Below are 22,346 nucleotides of genomic sequence, written 5' to 3' on the forward strand. Positions count from 1 at the left end.
CCAAGGTCGCCACATACAGACAATATCACTATGATGCAAGTCTGAATTAGCAAAGGTTGTTACGTAGTTGGCTTATTCCAAATAAACAAACCAGACATAAATAAGGATGCCTGCCATGCATCATCAAGGCTGTTTTTTCACTTCACATGCTTTGGGCACTTCGTTGAAGTGCAACATGGTGCCCTGGTTTGTCGGAGTAACCTGGTCCTGAAGTGACTGACATGTCGCTTCTTTGACTCTGGGATTCTTCAGAGGACTGTAGCATTTGTCGCTGAACTGAAGCTTTTATGTGGGGATTGGCAGATTTAGAGACCTTAGTTCCACATCAGCTAATATAAAACTCTGTAAAAGTTCTGTATCGTATTGCACATCCCATGGTAGATGGCAGAGGCTTTCTCCTGAAGGATGCACTTTTGAATAATAAATGTTCTATGGGACACTTTTATTGGTGAAGCTGGCTAGCCTTTCAGTTTATTCTGTACATTCTGCTTCATCTTCTGTAAGTAGTCCGTGTGCCCAAGAGTGGATTCTGGACTACCAAGAAATGAAGCTTTATTTTCTTTTTTCCCCTCAGGCTTGCTCAAGGTCTGTCTGTGTTACTGGCACACCCCCATCACCATCTTCCTGTAGGTCTGTAGCACAGTGTTGAGGTTTCTGGCAGAGTTTAATTCCTAGATCTTTTGAGGATCCAGTTATACAGACTTTAACCTGATGTTCATAAAATTCACCATGCTGAACCTCTGGCATTGCTATTATGTTGGTCCCACTCCTGTGATTATTTCTTCCAGGAGATTGGAAGAGATATATATTTATATACTCATATAAAGTCTTCTGAGTAGGGTGTCACTTTTCTTGAACTCTATCTTAACTGGGTAATCAGCTTGTTTTCTCCAAGCTATATACTCCTGGGACTGATATTATCTTTCATATATTCAACATCGAGAGTTTTCTGTTTCTGCGCTAAGGTTGAAGCTGTTCAGGTGCTCAGAGCAATTGGTGTAGTTAGTTGATCACAAAGGAAGGGAATATCCATACAAAAACTGGAAACTCAGTGTCCACTTTGGCACGGGATACCTTCTTTCAGTCATTGGCGTTTATGTTGTATCAGCACCTTTATGGAGGAATATCTCATTTACAAAGGTGTTACACACCTGAAAAAATTAATTACTGTGTCATTAATAACTTTTTTTCTGTTTAATGGTTACAGCCAGTATTAATGAACGTTTTTATTCAGTTAATGGGGTGTAATTAACACACAATGACACACCTGTCATAAAAGCACTGTAACTTACCATTGCGTAAGTGGAGGTTTTCAGAGAAGTGACAAACACTTGAGCTGACTGTAAGGCTGTTTCCAGCTCTCCCAAGCAGCAGGAACCGGTGACACTGGGCATGTTTAGCCTCACTGTCTGCTCCAGAACAGACTCAGAGACTTGCAGAAAAGTAGTTCAGAAACTGAAACGTGTAACATTTCAAATCTGATGCTTGATTAGGTTAATGATACTGGCTCATTGGACTGATGGTGCAATACAGATTGATTGTTTTCAGTATTTCATTTTCACTGGGATCAAAAGTAAAGCTATCCTAAGATCTTCTTCATTAAAGTTATTATTCTGGCTCAACTTGCTGTATTTCTTTAATTCTGACAAACTCACCAAAAAGAGTAAAGGTCTGTTTCAGATCTAACATTTCTTCTAAATGTTCTTTAAAACAAACATTCTCTGTCCTAAGAATTTTTAAAATATCTTAAGCTACTGAGTTCGTGTTAAAATTATATTGGTGTGACTTTGTGGATTCTAAACTCTTGTATTGATCTAATAAACATTGATTTTTTTATTGTAACCTTTGTTTCTCACATAACATTTAATGCTACTTCAGTACTGTTGTAATAGAGTGAAATAATTTTTATATTATCTGAAAATTCAGGCTGATACCTTCTTTTAACTTTTCATGTAGCATATTTTTTTTTATTGCTGCTGAGCTATATTCACACGTTATGAACAGGAACACAGCAGTACAGGAGAGCTAATTATCTTAATTTTTTTGTGGGGATGCTTTTGTTCTAACCCATCCAAACATTTGAATATTTAAGAATAAAAGATTGAGAATAATATCACTGCTTCTGTTCCTCAATTCTGCCTATGGTTGCTCATTAGAACTGGTGCGTGAAGTTGAACTACCAGCTCTGCACTAAAGGAAAAAATAAGTATTGTGTGATTTTAAACTGGAAGCTGGTGTCTGGAAATGGGCACCAGAGTGTTGAGTGCAGAGGAAAAATGCATCCTGCTGCTGCCCTCTTTCTACAGCACTTTTCTTGTATACATAAATACTTTATCATTAACTGTAAATATGTAGATTCTTTACAGTTTTTGCTGTTCTGGTTGTGCCTGGCAGAGTAGGCACCCTTGTGGAGAAGTGACATTCTGGCACCTTATGGAGTTACAGAGGAAGAATTTTGGCTTCGGGGAAGGAGCTTTCCCATTCAGCAGTTCTCTGGGCATTTATTTTTGGTAGTGGGTAGTAAGTTCAGAAAGAAAATTGTAACTCCATTGTTAATATCTGAGTTTCAAAATTGTTCTTCATCTGAACTTTTTTTTTTTAAGTCCTAGCTTGGCAGAGGTCAGTTGTATCCATTTCTTTTTTAACGTTGAAAATTGAGTATCGCGAATTCCCTTTCTTAAGCTTTTTTTCCCATCAAAAACTACACTTCTGTATTACCTTTGTAATAGATAATCCAAGGGGAAATCCAGAAACACAAATTATACAGGGGAGTTTGAGTAGAAAATGAGGGTTTGTAGTACCTGGCCTGAGAATTTAAACACAAATCTTGAGCTGCAGAGCCCGTACTACAGGCTATTGCTGAGGGCAATCTCTTAATGCAGTTTCTAAGAGGCATAAGTAGTAATGTCAAAAGCTAAACTAAAATATCTTTAGCGTCTTTCATTATGTTACCTTAATCCTTCATAAAAGAACCTATATATATATGGGATGATGATTGCCATTATTGAAGGGCCGTGTCAGAGCTGGAATATAGTGCATAGTTTTCAAAACTACTTTCGTCAGGTGATTATCTTGTTCCTCTGCTATTGCCAACATCAGATTTAATTTTTTCTGGTATGTGGTCTCATGATTTTCTCAGTCCTTATGTACTAAGACTTCAGGGGTTTTTTGTTGCTCCGGTGTCACGGAAGAAACCCCTGAGAAATGCCAGATAGGTGGGAAATTACTTTTGTTTCATAAAAATAATTCTCCTTTTGCCATTAAGTTTTGAGTCACGTGCTCTTTATTCTTCCATCTTAAGGATCAAGTGTTAAATATGCTGTGTAAAAAGTGTGATGACGACTTCCAAAAGCATTAGTAAGTTTGTTACAAAGAGTTTACAGCTGTGGTTTGTCTAAAATGGAAGTAGGTGGCTTACCTTAAGCCTGAGATTTGCGTAGAATTGGCCCCATAAGACCACCATTCTGTGACGCTGCTTCCAAGCTACTAAAGTTTGTTTGCGCGTGGGTGAATTTAAGTGGCTTCTGGCCTCCACAGAGCATTGGTAAATGCAGTGCTTTGGACCTACGCAGAAGGAGCCGGTACAGGCAATGACAGTTGTAACTGTTTGCTGTGATAAATGTCACTTTACTGAAAGGGCATCCCTCATAGTAAAAGAATATCTCCATTTCCTTATCTAAAACAGTCAACAGTGACCAGGCTATCAAGTATTAGTCATAGAATACCAGGTTGGTAGGGACCTCAAGGGTCATCGGGTCCAACCTTTCTTGGCAAAAGCACGGTCTAGACAAGATGGCCCAGCACGTTGTCCAGCTGAATCTTAAAAGTGTCCAATGTTGGGGAATCCACCACTTCCCTGGGGAGGTTATTGCAATGACTGATTGTTCTCACTGTGAAAAATTTTCCTCTTGTTTCCCCAGGAGTAACTCGAACCAATTACGCTGCATCTTTTCCATGTGACTCCTTGTGAAAAGGAAGCTTCCATTTTCTTTGTAGCCACCCTTTAAATACTGGAACATGGTGATACCTCCCTGCTCCATTTGGGGAGAAAACTAACACTAGAAATGTGGAAATAAAGTTGTCTTAACCTTTGCTAATAGCAGAGAAGATAATGTAGACACACACAACCCCCCAAAATAATGGATTTCAGTCTGTGGCAGCATGATGCTTTTTTTTTTTTTTTTGTCTTTATCTGTAGTTCTCAAGGCACTCTACAGAGTTAGAGGTCCATATCACCATATTACAGATGAGGAAACTGAGGCACGGGGAAGAAATAAATGCAAACATTATGCAACAGGCTATTGCCAGAACTAAATGAAAAATAGTAGTCTCGCACACGTTCAGCTGATGCTTTCACTATTAGGTACGTCTTCTACTCTGAAAGAGCTTTTAGCATTGTATCCCTGGAATGAGCTTTGAATACAGCCAGGGATCATATGACTACTACATCTTCATGCTATTTTTTCCCGTCAGTATATCTACTTTCTAAGACTTATAACTGGGAATAACCTTTTTGATAGCAGATTCAGTTGTTGGTATAAAAAAAATAATCTTATGTACAGTTATGAGTTTCCTTATATTTCTGACTTGAATTATCGTAACTGTTCTGTTCAAAGCTGAACTGCTGACGGAGGAACTAAAACCTGTTGTGGCACAGTAAAAGTGGTGGTGGGGGGGGTTTGCATCTGTAAGTAACTTTATGTAAGTGGATTGAGTCTGCTTTACAGGACAGGACGCAAGTTGTATGCACAATTGCAAGACCAGTTGCTGGCTATTATTCAAAGAGGTTTTACTTTTAATAGCCTTTTCTCAAATTTTTTAATATTTTGAAGGGGTTTCTTTGTTTTATGTTGGCATGAAGTTGATGTTTTCTTACAGAAGAGATTTTTTTCTTTTAAAACAATGTAAGCTTTTTTATTTCAGTGTTCTCAAATTATCTGAAGTCAAAATTCCATATTATTTTCTTTCCTCAAGTGTAAAGATCATAAGAAAAGTTCACCTAAATGTTACCTCTACAAAGCAAATATTAATATTTTTTTTATTTTTTTTAAAGCTGGACCTGGAAGTACCAGTAGGTGCTAAATAGCATTTTCAAGGGCTCATTAGTGGGTATTCCAGAGCTGGGATAATCGAGGAATTCCTGACGCTTACGTTTCACAGACTTTTTTTAATCAATTTAACTGTTGTTCTGAAGACTTGTGAACATGATGATACATGTAGCATTAAGTGGGTCTATAAAGAACTACAGTAGATCTATCTTAAAAAAACCCAACAAAACAAAAAAAAACCCAAACAACCAAAAACACCCAACACACAACCCTGTTTTGGTTTTTATGGAAGGTAAGGGTCTGAATTCTAATATATTCTGTCAAATCACTCTTGTATGTTCAAAGTAGGTGTGAAGATCTGCTTATAAGAACCTGCATTAAATATAGAACTAGTGTGTAGCATCTGGAAAAATGTGTAGAAAATGGAATGGTTGGTGAAGGCTGAAGAAAGAGGACCATAGTGCATGAAGGCAATGGTTGCTGGTAGAAGAGAATGTTGAGTCAAAGCAGCTGGTTCCCCTTGCAGCTGAATAGGCAGTGGAAGAGGACAAAAGAGATTCGAGCTCAAATTTTATCCCATGGGCTGCTCGAAACTCCTGATTCTTGCCTTGAATCTGTATGGCTTGAAATGTCAATCTGCAATTACTGTGCATGACCATGAAACATAGTTTTGAGAACCAGTTAATCTACATATCTGTACAGTGCTCTGTTTGTGTAAGGATCATCCTGGTCTTGGGAGTCTTAGTTAATTTAAAATGGCTCAAAATTAAAAGGTAGACTTTAACATTGCATCTAAAAATTCCCTGAGCTTTGAAAAGGAACAGTCTTACATGCCTTGATTTTGAGTGTCTTGGGAGGTTGGGGTGGGAGTGGGAACTGCAAGACACAGTATCATTCTTCTGTAGTGAGAATTTTTGCTCCGTTGCAGTAGGACAGTGGCAAATTTTTGGACGGCCTGTGCGCAGCACACTTTTATTTGTTCTGAGAGTTTCTTCATGTGTAATTTTAACAACAAAACCCAAATAACTGCGTTTTGTCATGTGTCTGCTGCTTTCTGGCCAGCCACGATTTCATCAGCGTTAAGCAGTGAGATGCAGCTGAGTAAGCTGCTAACGATGCTGTGCCGGACAACAGGAAGTGACAGCGTTCAGCCTGCTCGTCACTGAAAACCCCAGGTTGTCTATGTCATCTGGTAAATGATCTGCTAAGCTGAGATAGACCGGCTTGCAGTACTATAATCTGGAGAGTGCTTGTGGTTATGGTTATGTCATATCTCTGTCAGGCTGAAGTTTCGCATGTGTTGTCTGAACTGAGGTTGTAGGATTTAAAAATATCTTTATTCTGCGTCTGATAAAAACATGTCTCTCTTAATTAATCACGCGCTGTTTGATTTGGTTTTATATGTTATGCTGTTTACCCACATCTTAATTGTTGGTCTTGTGTGATCCATAGTTGAGCAACAAGTGTTTGAAAAGGAGTGGGTCAGCTCTAGCTGAACTGGGGCGTTCTGGGAGGTACTGGAAATGTAAATGAACTTGTATCTGAAGACACTTAGAAAAAATGTGAGCTGTCTGTAAGTGCCTGACCAAGGATTAGGAGTGAAGGATCGCTTTGCTAGACAACTGCAGACTTAAGTCTGGACAAGCACTTTTATAGTTCAGTTTTGTTAAACAAGCAGTCCCTTGTTTCATCCCTCTTTTCTTGTAACATCACTTAGTGATTGCTGCTACCTTCTCCACATCAGTAAAACATCTTCAGTGAGGATATTGAAGCTGACTGAAGCTGAACAAGGCAGGGAATCTGTTCTTGGGTATTAACGTTTTTTGTTTTTTTTTTTAAAAATGGGTTTTGGTCTCTTGATCTCTTAAATGTCTCGGGCTATGATGTGTTGTGTAGAACTGTCTTTTACCTTAGATTTAAGATCTTTCTGTTTCAGAAATGATAGGAAATACGCAAAGTGGCTTTTTGACATTTCAGAAAAACCTCCTCTCTTCTTTCTCCCTTCAAATAAGAAAAAGGCAACATCTCTTATGCAGTGGCTTTATTTTTAGCAGAGCTTAACTTTGTGTATAGGTAGAAAAAATATTAATGTCTTAGCATCTATGCATAGTGCATTTTTAAATTAGTGGGTGGTCACAGGAAATTAAAAAATGAAAAGCAATATTTGAGCTTAAAATTGAACGCTGTTGGTGATTATGGCAAATAATTTCACAGGCAGTAGAACTGGTGAGGCCTCAGTGTCTTCAGTTGAGTAATTTTTCAGCTTGCACCAAATAAAGCTTTTCTCATGTGATTGGGTATTTACAAAAAGATCTCTTATGTCAGTTCTGTCAAATAATGTGAAATCTTGCTTTAGTTTTCCTGTCTGTGGAGCAGGCAGTCTGTCCTCTGAAAATAGTGTCCTGTAAATGGCATTAAAATCAGAAGATTGTTTCCAGCTGCTTAACTTGTTGAAATCTGCCAGCAAACTTCTGAAGTTCTGTATTTCTTCTTTCTATGGGAAACTAGTTTAAAATCCTCTCCTGTAGCATCTGAAGGTGACTTTTTTTTGCAATACACAATTGTCTTTAAAGGTAAGGTCATTAGTAATTTGTTAAATATGTCTTTAACAGCTGTAATAGCTTTAAAAATCGAAATAAATACAGTTTACCCAAATTGCAAATAAAGAAGTATCCAAATCCCCAGTGAACAAACACTGTCACATGTTGGATTTATTTGTGAAGATTTTAGAGGCAACCTAGTGCAAAGACATAAATTATAAGCCAGTCTGAGAATTGCAAAACGTAGCTTCCTAAAATCCAATTTCATAGTAAAAATAGTCCTTGAAAAGTATTTTTATCTACAGAAACGTATGTGTACTATCAAGACAGTATCATCACTTTTTTTATTTTTTTTTTTTTTTTTTTTACAAGATGCAGTGACCATAAATAGCCTGATCCACTGTTCTTGAGGGGGAAAAGGCTAAAAAGACAGTTGGATGCATCCATTGTACTTATTTTTCTGTCATCTGGGGCCATGATCCTTGTAGTCCTTCAGACGAAGGTGTCAGGAGGAAGCAAAAGCAGTCTGCCTTTAGTGTCGCAAGTCTTTTCTCCTTGTGCTGTTTGTTCCTATCTCCATCCTTTCCCATCTAAAACTGCAGAAGTAATTACAAGTTGACACTTGTGAATGCTTATCGAGACCTTTAAAACTTGGTGAAAGTGTTGATTTGTGTTCATATTTCTTGCTGTTATGCCCGAATTGCAGCTAAACCATCATACTAGACACCCATGCTAAAGAAGGTTGGATTACCCACTATCCAGGGCTAATATATATTGTAGTATTCTGAACCTGATTAAACTCAAGTTTTCGAAGTTTCTGTAAAAGCACTAGGAAATATTTTTGTCTACTCTAGCAAATGCCTCTGCTACTTATACTGTGGGAATTGTTAGGGAAGTATACTTGCATGTTGTTTATGTGCCCTAATTGGTTGGGGATCATCTGAATAGTGGCAGGCTTATTCAGTTAAAAACACGGTTGGAGGAGATTGCAGTGTGTGCCTTCTGTAGGATTGCATGGTGATGAGAACATTCACCCTAGAAGTGCGTTATCAGCTTTTCCTAGCAGGAAGGGAACACGCTGTTCCCACATGGCAGGAGACATCCTCAGTGCCAAGAAAATAGCTACGTTTTCTCTTGAAATGGGACCTCTTGTGCAGAAGGGAAACCAAACCACCAGAAGGAGTGAGCAGAGCTTGGTTGTGTAGGCCACCAAAGGCCTTCCCATGAGAAGGTGAGGAGGTTCCAGGGCCTGGTCTCTGCAGCAGGTTTTGTTTATGTTTCTGTATTAAGAGTGATGAGAGAAAATGCATAGCTGGGTCGAGCACCGCAGAAACGTTTTTGGAAGCTACGTATATTTATGACACTGAAGATAAGGTAATTGCAGAACAACATGAAGGTATTGTCAGTCTAACTCTGTTTTTGCTTGCTTTGAATAACAAGAATTTATTAAAGTATCGACATGTAATGTGTAATTGCTTAAGCATAAGCTTTTTTGAAATAAACTAAGATTTCAAGCAATATTTCTGCTTGATTGGTTAGTGTTACGCTTTGGATTGTTTTTCTGCAGAATGCTCATAATCTAGAGAAAGAAATGTCAACCACTGAGTTCTGTCTAATTGCCTAATTTTCTGTAGATTAGTCTTGATGTTTTATAGAGTTAGCTACCCTGCATTCTCACTTCCGCTTTTTTCTTATTCATGAGTCTTAATGAGTTTCTATATCTTCCATGACTCAGATAATGCTAGGCTATTAGAGATTGCCTTGGTGCTGAAGCTTCCTGTCCTCACTGTGGTCAAGATCAGAGTTGCACCTCACTAAGCGTTTTCCACAGTGAAGTGGTACTTGACGTTACCACGTCTCTGTTCCTGAACCCTGCTGTCTGAGGAAGATTATTACTTACTGCGGTTTCAGTGTCAGTGAATGGCAACAGCCCTTTATTCTTGAACAGCCACCCCTAGAAGCACACTGCAGGCTGTTGTCTTGGTCTTGTGTCAAAGAAGAAATGAGTGACCCAGGAGCATCCAGCATCACCTGGTCAAGCTTCAGCATGTTGGTTTAGATGTAATGAGAATTGCCACCATAGTAGGTCTTAAAGAATGCCTGCCACAGGTACCTTCTCACCATCTGTACTATTGATCAGGAAAAATTTTCCAGATACCTACTTTAAGGAAAATATAATAAAAATATTGATTTCTCTTCTTACAGGGTTTGGATTACACACAGCTATTCACCATAGCTTTTTTTCCCCACAGAAATCCTCAAGTAGCTAATTGTGTTCACAGTGACTTTCAGGCTGAAAGTCTTCAGACTGACTTCATGAAGAAGCCACTGGCATTGTATTGGCATGGTTTTTTTTTTCCAAGAGGTTACTCTGCTTGGAAACAACTGCTGCTGCTTGTATTTTTACATTACAGGGCAAGGTCTTTTTTTCCCCCGTCTTATTTTTAAGATACTTCCAGGGACTGGGAAGGAAAACTAAGAAAAGCAAGTCTGTCATGTGGGATTAAATTACGTACATATATGCAGGGGTCTGCACCTTTATTGGAAAAACTGACTCTTAAAATTGGAAAAAGATTGAAAGTCGCTGCTGGTGTGTCTTCAGTAGTACTGTCAGCATGTAACAGCGCTGAACCATTAGGAGAATACATTAAACTTAGTTACATTTTTACAAGCACTGAAATGGGAGTGATTAAGCACTGGAACAGGTTTCCCAGAGGTGATTTGTAGCCTTTAAACTTAACTGGACAGGACCTTGAGCAACTGGAACTCTAGGCTTTTAATTACCCTTGCTGTGAGCAGGAGGTTGGACTGTAAGACTTAAAGAGATCACATCAAACCAAAGTTATTTTATGAGTCCTTGATCTTTACACCACGAGCAGTTGTCAGATGTATGTGAACATGACAAAATCCATCCCGTTGGGTCTTGAACTGCATTCTGCTCTGGTGTCTACTGACATGGCTGAACATCCTCTTACAGCCTTAGTCTTGCTGCAGCTCTTTGTTGTGACTTTTGGCCCGCTATATTTTAATGTCTGTAGTCTCCTGTAATTTCTTAGCTTTTTACAATCCATGTCAACCGTAAGCAATCTAGTGCGATGGCTCTTTGTTGTAATGAGATGTGCCACTGTCTGTGTTGGCTTGCTTTACTGTTTCTGAGAAACACTGAGTTACAGCAAGTCATTAACTTGACAGGCTACTGCAGCAAATGTTCACACCAGAAGCTGATCAAAGTACACAGCTATCTGCTGCGCGGTTGGAAACTATCAGTGGCTGCTGTGATCACATTCTACAAATGTGCGATGAGTAGTTGTGGCTACCTTTTGCAGGCAGAAGGTGTTTTCAGGAGCCTTTTGTTGCTACCACATATCCTGCAGTACGTGTGTCCAAGGATGAGACCAGCTCTGCCAGTGAGGCAGCCAGCGTACGGCTGACAAGACCAGACTTACTGCTTCATAGCTCATCTGTTTGAGGGGTGTGACAAGTCCCTGGAATCAATGGCATGTCCTCCAGCTGGAGGCTGACTTTGGAAAAAATAAAGGGAACTGAGGGGGTTGGAGGCTCATCTCCATGGCCCATCAGTAGTTTGTGGGCTACCTTGTTTCTTTCCCCTGTACACCTTTTCCAAATATATAGGTATATAAAAAGGACAAGGTCCTCAGCAAAATTGTTCAGCAAAGCAGTAGTGCCAACCTCAAAATCCTTCTCCTGAAAATGCAGTAATAACTTTAGGTATTAAGTAACAAATCAACTTACTATATCACAGATAATACATTAATTACATTGAGTATTTAATGGCAGTTCTGTCAATTCTGTCTGTGAAATCAGTGATGTGACCTCTTGTGAAGAAATATTTACATATAGTTTTAAAGAACCCATACTTTTAAATGCAACATTCTCTTCAAGAATGCTGTGAGAAACTGAGCTGGGTCTATCAATTGGCTTCAAAACAGACAAAATGAATGCTTATTCAGAAAATGCAGTAGAATACTCACATTACGATATTTGTGTAAATGTTCTCAGATGCTGCAATTTCGCAATTAAAGTTGAATTTATTTTTTTAATTGAATTTACGTTGCTAGTATTCATAATGAATAGCAGTAGATGAAGTTTATGATTCATATATTTTCACAGCTTCTAGATTTTGCAGATAAGTTTGTAAGTTTCCAAAGGCTGTGGATGATTAAATATTTTTGCCACTGTCTTCCAGAAACTGAATAGCATAAAGCACGGCAACACTGTTTTGCACGATGAAAACAGTGGCTGAAGTAAAACGAGTTGGATTTTATTATCCTTGTCCCTCCAGAAATACACCTTGTATTTTTTCCTGTATTGTCCCTCTAATAAAAAATGATAGTGGTGTAACAGTGGAATTTGTAATTATATGTTCTAACATGTGAAAACCTCATGGCAGTCTGTCAACACGAGGAATTTGCACAATGCTAATGAGTAAGTTAAAGTGTAATTGAACTTAAAACTTGGTAGGCCTCAAAACAACACCTACTTTAGACTCAGTGAAATTGTTCTCTAACTTGTAAATTAAGCTCTGCTTATAGGGTATCCAAGTGTACATTAAATCTATTATGATTATGCAGAATGAGGACACACTCTTTTTGTGTAATATTCTTCTGCCTACTCATGGGGTAGGTGCTGGATCAAGGTTTTATATGCAACTGTTGTCGAGTTACGACAGTTACTGGTTTACCCAGGTAATCTAATTGGTGCTTTTGCTGCTAGATACGATAGGAAGCGACATGTGGGGAACCCTCTCTTGATACAGATCCCTGTCTTCTATGGCTTGAATTTAAGTTGCTTAACTCCTGCCAAGACCCCCCCATTTGTGTGGGTAGTCCTGTTGGGGGAAGGTTAGTGGAGCTGGACTTGTTTTGGAAGGCTGAGACGGCTTCTTGCACAGACAGTGGGATGATTGCTGTGGTTGAATGTGATGTCTTCGTTTCAACTGTAGAGTGACCCACCTGTGCTCCTTTTTGTTGTCTTGTGTCTACATGATTATCAGTTCAACAATGAGATGATATTGGAGAAATGAGAGAAAAAGCTGTTAGAAGTTTTGAACATAATCTGGCCAGCTGTGCTCAGAATTATGTCCTTGCCTGTTGCAACATAAGGGGTAAAATGGCATCTCTTATGCCTGTAACTTAATGTCAGCTGTATCGTTGTGGTAGTATGGCTAATTCAAGAGTCACTTTTTACTCATCTGACAAGTCCAGTTATGATTAAATTATTCATATTGCTCTGTAGGTTATAGGGAGATAAGTTTTATTCTAACTTAGCTGTAGAGCATTTGAGGAGGCAACTGCAAAGCTTTCTCTTCATCAGTCGGTCGTGCTTTGACTTTTTCTGTAGGCTAGCAGAAAGATTAGTAGTCAGTCTGACAACTTCGTTCCTCCTTGCAACCACCTCTTCCGGAATTATATCTTGACTTGTGAAAGTTACATCACAGTTCTTGGGCAAAGGTTATAAACTTCCCCAAGGAGTAGCTGTCAGTCTTGACTATATTACTTTGACTCTATTTTAACAAAATTGGAAAGTGTTTTGATAAAAAAAAAATACTATGAAACTTAGGTTATTCTTTTGGTTATTTTAAACCAGTTGAAAAGTATGACATGGGTGATAGAGATATGTAGTAGATAATCTTATAATATGACAAGATATGCCTGCATTCAGGATGTCAGCTGTTTTGGCCAGTAGTTGGTGTTGATGAAGGCAAAGTAATGCTTGTAGAGCGGGTGGGGAAGACCTCATAAGGAGCCCATTACTCAGAATAGATATGATCCCTCTTGCAACTGTAACAGATCTATCAAAATATCTGCTTAGTGTTCCATATTGAAAAAGGAAATAAAGCTCTTGAACTTACAGAGAGAGAAATAGAGAACAAAACAGAGAACAGTGTGATTGTGACCCTGTGTTCAAAAGGCTAACAAACTGGATTCATACGGAATCTCATCCCTGATCCAAGAAGGATGTAGTAGGACTAAGTAAGATCATGTGAGAGTGACAAGGCTAATTTAAGTGTAGAATGATTTTTTTATTTTTTCTTGGTACAAGAATGACTTAAAACTTACCATTTCCTAAACAGTTGGGAACTTACAGGGTGAAGAAGTGTGACGAATATCTATAAAAGCATGTACAGCATGGAAAGCCAACTATGAAGCCATTAACACCGTCTCCTAGTGTAAGAACAAGGAGGGACACTCAACTGATACTAGCAGGTGGCAAACTTTTAGGTAAAAGTAGCTAACTATTCACACGGTACATAAGTGAACTGAGAAGTACAATCCTGCCTGGTGTTGTGATGCCCAGAAGTTCACAAGGGTCTGAAGAGCGATTAGATAAATTCACAAAGGAAAAAACCAACGTGTGCTGTAAAACGCGTATGGTGGCTCATGGGAGCTTTGAGGTCCCTCCTGCTAGTTGCTGGGGGTATACTCCTGTAGTGTAATGGTGTACTCTTGTATTCTTACCTAGGCATCTGGTGCTGTTGGAGAGTAGATGGTGGGCTAGATGGGTCTGTCCCATTACAGAGCCTTTAAGCTTTATGTCCTTATGACTTGGCTGCTAAATAAATATTGTTCAAACGCTCCAGTTTTCATTCACTCGTCGGACTCTTAAGGTAGGACATGTGTATACTAGAAAATGTGCTGAGGAACATTCCTAATGACTGAAGCAGTCTGGTGTGGAATAATCTTTATCTCTTACTAAAATCTCTCAGTTTGAAAACCGGACGATTTCAAGTTGCCAACTGGGAAGGAGCCTAGCTCATGTGAATGCTCAAACCATGCCCAAGAATTTGAGGAGTTTGCTAGTTGGCATGGGTTAAAATCATGCCAGAGACCATTTGAACAATTAAGCAATGTAAACAGTTGCGTTCGAGTACCCGAGAGTGTTTCCAGGCGCTGTGTAATTTACAGTTCTAGATTGAGTATTGTATTTCTATCCAGTTTGAATTACTGAACAGAAAGAAATTTAGTTGCACAGTGGGGCTTCTCTGTTACTGCCATAGTTACTGGTCTGCCAGTAACAAGAAAAAAAAGTTCATTGTTCTTAAGCTGTCTAAATCTTGCATAGGAATGACAATCTAAAGCATAAAAGTGATTTGGGGTCATTTGAACTTTACTATGTTACCACCTGGGAAATCATCAAAGTTGCTGCTTGGAACAAGGAACAAAATTAAGAGATGCTTTGATAAAAGATGAAATGTAGAATTTATGATTTTTAACTTGAAAATAATAGCTACCTTTTCTTTTTAGACGATGTCTTCAGCAGTTGTTCAAATATATGCAGCAGATCGCAATGCCATGTGGTCAAAGAAATGCTGTGGTGTAGCTTGCCTTGTAAAGGACAATCCGCAGAGGTCATATTTTATCAGAATATTTGACATTAAGGTAAGCATCTTTTTTTCTTTTTCAGGCTCTTCAAGCTTGGTTGTATTCATTCTGCATTTTGAATTGGATGAGTGTAGGGTGTCGTAGCTACAAACTCATAGAAATTCTCAAGTAAATGGTTGCGCTTTAAGCGGTGCAGTTACAGTGCTTATTAATAGGCAAGTGCAACTTTCTTAGGTATTCCAAATTGAAATTATTTCATAGATGTCAACTTTTATGGATGAAATAAATACCAGATACCATTTTCTTACAGCTCACAGAAGCTGTCATGTGTGGATCTGATTAGTCAAACTAGTGAAAGTTAACACTTCTGTACAGGTGGCAACAATCTTTTTGTTTAGTGTGTTGGTGCATGTGAAAACTGCAGGACAAACAAGTGGGGCTTTTTCCCCCTCCACAATATGTACATTCATACTGAAGATCTTTGTCCTGGTGTATTATTTCACTCAAGACAGTGGGAACTAAGAGATGAAGTGTCCAAGATGTGTTTTCATAACAAAAATGATACTGAGAAGCATAAGTCCTACTGACTTTGCTGAGACATTGGAAAGCTTCCCATTATCTCTACAGCTAGGAACAGCTTGTTATCTGTCAGCATTCAGTGCCTGAAGTCTCTCTGATTTGTTCAGGATTGCCATTTGGCGCTTGCATTTGACTTTGTGATTTGGTCACTTGACTATTAGACTTAGTGAGAAACCTGTTCCTTCGGTGCTGAACTGTAATGCTGTTTAAATATATAAAACTTTCTAAAAAGGTGAGTTTTTTGTTCCCTTTAAGTTAACTGTTTTCAAGTCAAGCCTGACATAATACCATGAAACTGGAAGTCTCCTTTATTGCTATTGCTGTTATCACTGTATTCCTATCACTGGTCACTATTACTGCTCCCAGCATCACTATTGCAGGATTGTAGAACTTGAAAGATGCAATAGTCTTCCACAGCTCTACCGCAAGTTCCAGTATATTTTGATTTTGATTGAGCTCATTCATTGGATTAACAGCAAGGCAGATGTTTAACACCATGCAGTTTCCAACTCTTAATAGGTTCTATTGTGCAAGAAGTTAAACTCTGCAATTCATCTAAGTTTTTAAAAATACTTTTTTTTCTTCTTTTCAGGATGGGAAATTATTGTGGGAGCAGGAGCTGTACAATAACTTTGTATATAATAGTCCTAGAGGATATTTTCATACCTTTGCTGGAGATGTGAGTCTCAACGTCTTTGAATATCTATTTTAAAATGCCTTTTATTTGAACAGTAGCTGCTTTTACTATAACTGAGGTTTTTATTTCATTCTGTAAATTATTTATAAAAGTACAATATTATCTGTGTTCCTTGAAGCTTTTTAAGCTTATTATAAAAGGATGTTTTAAATCTCAACTAGAAAACTTAATCCATAGGACACAAGCATAAACTGGAGTTTATTTTCAACTCCCTTTAATGAAATTAGATTTTGACTTGCAGATGATGTTTGTGAAGTATCATATATTCTTAAAGCACAATTTTTTCTCTCCCCACTTTGATTTCAAGCTACAAGATTTTGCTCAGATTTGTTAGCCATGATCTCTAGAAACTTGATTAGTAGACAGACATTCCTAAGATAGAATGTTTCACTAAGACTTAGTTCCAAATTTGCAGTGATGATTTTTTTTTTTATTATACCTTCAGAAGGTCTAAGAAGACATTTGAGAAAGCCTTTGAAACATTTTCTTAGTCATGGGTGGGGGAATATTAATGTTTTTCAGACATGTCAAGTTGGTCTTAATTTTGCTAATGAAGAAGAAGCTAAACTATTCCGCAAAACAGTAACAGATTTACTTGGACGACGGCAGAGAAAATCTGGTAAATATTCAAATTAATCTTAAATTCAGGCTTGTTTATGTTGTTCTGGGGGGAAGCAGGAAACTACTTCTATGTCTGAAAGCTACTGGAGGCACTATTGCCATACTTACATTTAAAAGCAATTGTGTTATTAAACTGTGCTTCTTTTCTCTATTGTGCAAAAATAATATTTTTCTGAAATAATGCAACTTGATGCCCCTTGCTGTAAGTTTCCTTGTCAGCTGAGACTACAAGGTTGTGGTTGAAAATATAGATCAGGAGGAAGCAAAAACGGTAAGCTGTCAGTGGGAAGACTAGAAATCTTTCTGTAAGCTGTTTTCACATTTGACTAAACCCTCTTTTTAGCTCTGGGCTGTATATAACTGATTTGTTTAAATTCAGCCCAAGTGGATTGTAACAAAGATTTTACCATCTGGTATGTTCAGTAGTTCATGTGAATGAATTTTTGGCGTTGGTCCAGCGTTCAGTAGAGAAATATCTTTTATTCCAAACTAGTGATCTTGGCGGAGGCTAAGAACAGGAGACATAATGTGCCTATACTGTCCTTAGCAGCACAGGCCAGTCTGAAGCACAGCATGCTTTTTGCCAGCTGCAGGATGCCTTAGGAACATGGTCAGTGTTTTACAGGGAGCTCAGGCTTCCTGCAGATCTTGTCTTGGTCCTTTTCCAGGGAGCCCATAAACAACTTGCCTGTCTGACAGCCATATGTCCATGAAGAATAAGGTGATGTAAAACATGGGCTGGGAACACAGGGATGTGCTCGGGCTTGCTGTCAGCTGTAGCGTGGACTTGCGTCCATTCTGGAATTGATTTGCACTAGCAGTGCAGCGTAGACTGATACAAAGGGAGGAAGCCCTCATATGGGAGTGCCATCCGTGCAAATATTCTTGGGAACCTATGTGATCTATACGTATTCACTTGGATTTCATTCCGGTACAGTGACTCAGGTGGAGAACATTTGTTCTGGAAGCTTAAATGTCTTCTTTAAGATTCCCTCTGCTCAGAATTAGAGTAAGTGCATAGGGTTTTATGAGAAGTGGGGTCATTAAGAAGTGTCATTAATTGTTTCTCATACTTGTGCAAAAGTAATTTTGCATCAGCTTGCATCTCTTCTTCCTGAAGTTTCATTCTACTAGGTGTCTAAAACACAGTGCTAACAGTGCACAGACATGACTTGGGAGGAAATATGTTTGCCTTATTGGCCGTAACAAACTTTGTTTGAAAATGGTGGTTCAGTCAAACCTCCTGTTCACAGGACAGAGGTTCACCTCTGTCTTTCCACATAGTTGTTTGCGTTTTTTTGGGTTTTTGGTTTTGTTTTTTTTTTTTTTTTTTTTTTTTTACAGGACCACAGAAGTTTTTCTTCTTTAATCTTTGAGATAATATCTTGGGGTTTGTGCTAAAACTCATGTTGTAGGATTATCTTACTCCGTACATTGTCTTTTAACAAACAAACAACTCCCCCTCCCCAAACACTTACAACTTGAAGACAACTTTAATTAAAAAAAGGAAAAAAAAAAACTAAAACAAAAAACTCCACCTTTTTTTTTTCTTGTTAAGAGCTGCAAAACAACGATTAAAACCAATCATGAGATTCCTTAGTCAAGCCACCAGATGGAGTTCTGTATTTGTCATTGATGCGACTGTATCTAATTGTGCTTCTGAAATGCTTGGGCTTTGCGCTTGCCCAAGTCGAAGTTGATTTGCTGCTGGTGTGTGTGTGTGTGTTTATTTATAAATGCTTATATAAAACCATTTATATATAATATCAATGATATATAAAAGTTCTATATTATTTATAATGTATATATAGATTGTGTATTCTAATATGTCTTAACTTCTCAAACACAGAAGTAACAGTCTTGTAGTTTTGATGCTTTTCTGTTTTAATGGGACTTTTACTCTCATGCCTTCCAAAATATCGTTCACTTCATGGCAATGCCACCTGACATGCTTTCAACCCAAGTGAGTACTCCATGTGATCACTTAGCAGCCTGTTATACAGTTCAAGGCTTGCTAGGAGACCTTTCCAGGAGTCTTATGGAAAGCTTGTGTTGTTGGAAGGTAGCAAGAACAGCAGTTCTGGTTCACAAAGCTATGTCTTGGTGCTGAGCCTAGTACACAAAATATTGTCTAACAGCTGCAAGAAGAGGTATTCTGCGCTTCCTCACTCGGCTTGAAATGCACTCCAGTATACAGACAACTCCTGAGTAAGTGCATCTGGAGCTCCAGAGAGGTGAAAGTTTGGCTTCAAATAGAGAATGTGCAAAAACTTGCAAATGTACAAAATATCCAATAGAGAATAGAATGAGGGAGAAGGACAGAGAAACAGTTATTGATGTGGTGTTGTCTTAATCTTTTTAATATCAGACTGGTTTTCATCTAGCTAAATTCTGATTATTTTTTTTTTTTTTGATTTTTAAATTCAAATTCTTAACCTTAGATTAAGAAGAAATTACTATAATTTAATAGTTAATTTCTTAATTTTTTTTAATTCATCTTAAATTCCTAATTTTCTAACAGAGTTAATTTCTCTGGTAGACTTACTTAAATAATCTCTCCATTTACTACTTAAACTGATGCCAAATACTTCCCCTGGTAAGCAGGTTTCTCTCCTCAGTGCTTGTCAGCATAGTATATTCTCACTTTGGGTTTCTTGCACGGAGGTACCATTAGTTTTTATTTTTATTATCTTGCCTTGGGAGTGTTAACATGTTTACACACAGCAGTGTCCCCTCTGCATTCTGAGCAGTCAGCCATAAAAGGGCAGCAGAGACTTGTAGAACAGAGGCTTGTCTTAACTGCCTTTCTGAAGTAGGAGGCTTCTTGACTAACGTTTTATGGACTGCTCGTAGCTCATGGGTGGGAGCTCTGTTAGCCCTTTCTGAAGCTGCCTTGTTCCTCCACAAGCTTTTAGCTCCTGGTCCTAATGCACTTCATAAGCCTCAAGCTGGATATTTTATATGTATTTTTTTTTTCTTTTTAATCTTTGGGCACAGCTTTTTGGTTTTGCTGCCTGGGAGACAACGGCATCTCCGAAGTGCTCAGCTTGCATTGGATTCAAGTCTCAGCAGAGATCATTCTCGTTTCCAGGAATACTTACTAAAAAGAGCTGTGTTTTTTGGACATAGGCAGCTGGTGAAGTTGATCTGTTTTGGATCAGTAGGCATCTCCGTTTTCAAAAAAAGGAGAAATCCACCACTCTCCAGTCTGGTCCTCTGCACTTCAGAGCAGGAGTTCGTATTTTCTAGTCAGCAGTGGGAACCACAGAAACAGATCTAGTATCTTTGGGCCACCAATTAATCTTTTATATACCCAGCAAAAATTACAGGAAGCATTTAAAATGTCTTGCTTTTATTTCCAATATCTTTTCTTTTGAACTCTTTCTTCTAATGAAAATTGTAATGGATTCCCATGGTTTGGCCCAGGGCCCACTTAACACTTCCTATGAATACCTTCCGCTTTTGCCAGCTTCCCATCCTGTGCCAAATGACTTGAAGTCAGTCCTGCGCTCCCCTTTGCTGTCTCTGACTTGTTGAATAAAACTCTAATTATGTTCCAAAAGTTGAGTTGGGGTTTGGGTGGTTTTTTTTTTTTTTTTGGCAACACAACAACAGTGGTTTCTTAAACTGAATATTCTAGGAAGAGAAAACACAGTATTTGGCCAAAAATCTTCTTTAAAAAAAAAAAAAAAAAAGAAATCTTCTCCCCTCAGACCTGATACCTTTTGCTGAGGCACCCTTGCAGAGATTCTCCACCTCTGTGCCTAAAACTAATCTGCCGTGAGCTAAGAGGCAACCGTCTGTCTTTACAAGGCTTGCTAAGCAAAAGTTGATTCTCAAGGGGTTTTGGCACTTTCCTCCTGAACGTTTCATGACCTTGACAGGTTCTTTATTCCTACCTGAAGATCAGCTGACTGATAGGAGGCTGATGTGCCTTGCACGCTTAGGATTGTGTATTTATTTGTTTTAAAAATATTGCTAGGACATGGTCAACACCATCTGTGGAAGCTCCTTCTCCCTTCCCCTTATGTTTGTGTCTGGAAAAAAATAAAAGAAGTTAGCAGTTTTTCTGGGATTTGCTTAAAAGCGAAATGTCTGTTACAAATTCTTATTACAAAACTCTTGGGGGTTCCAGTTAGATTTCAGATACTGCAGATCTGAAAGGGAGTGACGTACAGCCTTCCTTGTAGAACCATGTTTTTTGGTGTGATGAGATGGCAGACTGCTTGCCCACAAGGCTACTGCTGCTTAAGAGTGTGTGTAGGTACACAGATGGGGTAACTGTGTACTGGAGGTTTTGAAGGACAGTGGCTGGGTAGGTAAGTGTCATTTTGGGGGGTTGTAGGGTAAGTAAATGTGGTGGATAGGAATTAATAACAAGGGAAATCTCCTTTAAAGGAGGATTTCCTGTTACAGGCTGAGAGTACTGACATGTGAAGTGTTTACAACTACATTTTCAATCATTGAGCCAAATTCTTCATGGTCTGTGAAACAGTTTGCCACTGCGAATAGAATATCAGATTAGTACTAAGGTGATTCTAATTCTGTTTTGTATTATTTATTTCCTGTGGGATAATATAGGTGAAGTGTCTTGCCCCGGTGTCCTAGTCTCTTTGCATAAACCCCAAAATAATTATAATGTGGTTTAGGTTTTGTGGGAGAACAATACTATATAAAAGTGCTAATTATATCTCAAATAAAAATGAAGGAATAGTTTCATTCAGTGGAAATCAGAAAGCATGAGGTTTCAAAAAGCTTACTTCGATAGGTTATACCAAAACAGCTGCTCTTTGAATATTTCACCTCTACTTTGGAGTCAAAATGTCTGAAACCAACTCAGTAGCTATTTCCTTATGCTCCTACTCAGTTTGCTTGCTTGAAATAGGTGCTTCTTATCTAAGATGGGGTTTTTATTGTTCTGTAATGCTTTGTTTCAACTGCACAAGTAGGCTTTAAGGATATTAATAGATTCTTAAGTATGAGTTCAAGGTTGTTGAAAGCTTCACTAGAAACTGAAATTTAGAATGAATTTTTCCATAATACCTAGGAATAAATATATCTTTTTCTTTTTCAACAGAAAAAAGACGAGACCCACCAAATGGTAAGCATTTTACATGAATCACTGCATTTTATTTTTTCCTACTGCCGTTATGGTTTATGTGTAGTTTTGTTTTGGACTTGTTGAGGGTAGTCATGTGGTGGCAAAAGCAGTAAACTATTATTCTGGAGGCTAGTTATATTTGTTTTGTTTCTGTTCTTTGGTATTTGTTTAGTTGTAGCTTGAAAGACTTGTGGCTTAGCTGGCATTCGAAAAGAATGTTTTTGGAGGAACATGTTTCATTGCAAATAGGACAGAGGCCCTTCAGCTTAAGCTGAGAAGAAAGCTTTGTACTTTGCAATCAATTTCAGTGTACCTGGCTAACCATGTAAGGTAACATATGACAGAGGACCAAAAGGCTGTATTTGTCAATATTAAACTTTTTTTTGCATGAAGGTTTGTTTGCGTCTCAGGAATACA

General features: G+C 38.3%; 1 protein-coding gene across 2 annotated transcripts in view; it reads left to right on the forward strand.

The window, feature by feature from the left end:
• Positions 1 to 22,346, forward strand: part of WASL (WASP like actin nucleation promoting factor) — a 52,949-nt gene that overhangs the window by 12,735 nt on the left and 17,868 nt on the right. For both annotated transcript variants that reach the window (XM_074594237.1, XM_074594324.1), the window contains exons 2-5: positions 14,854 to 14,988; positions 16,103 to 16,189; positions 16,730 to 16,826; positions 21,906 to 21,929. In XM_074594237.1, coding sequence (XP_074450338.1) covers positions 14,854 to 14,988; positions 16,103 to 16,189; positions 16,730 to 16,826; positions 21,906 to 21,929 — 343 coding nt within the window. The remainder of the gene's footprint in view (positions 1 to 14,853; positions 14,989 to 16,102; positions 16,190 to 16,729; positions 16,827 to 21,905; positions 21,930 to 22,346) is intronic.

This window comes from Larus michahellis, chromosome 1, assembly GCF_964199755.1.
Source record: "Larus michahellis chromosome 1, bLarMic1.1, whole genome shotgun sequence".
Classification (NCBI taxonomy): domain Eukaryota; kingdom Metazoa; phylum Chordata; class Aves; order Charadriiformes; family Laridae; genus Larus; species Larus michahellis.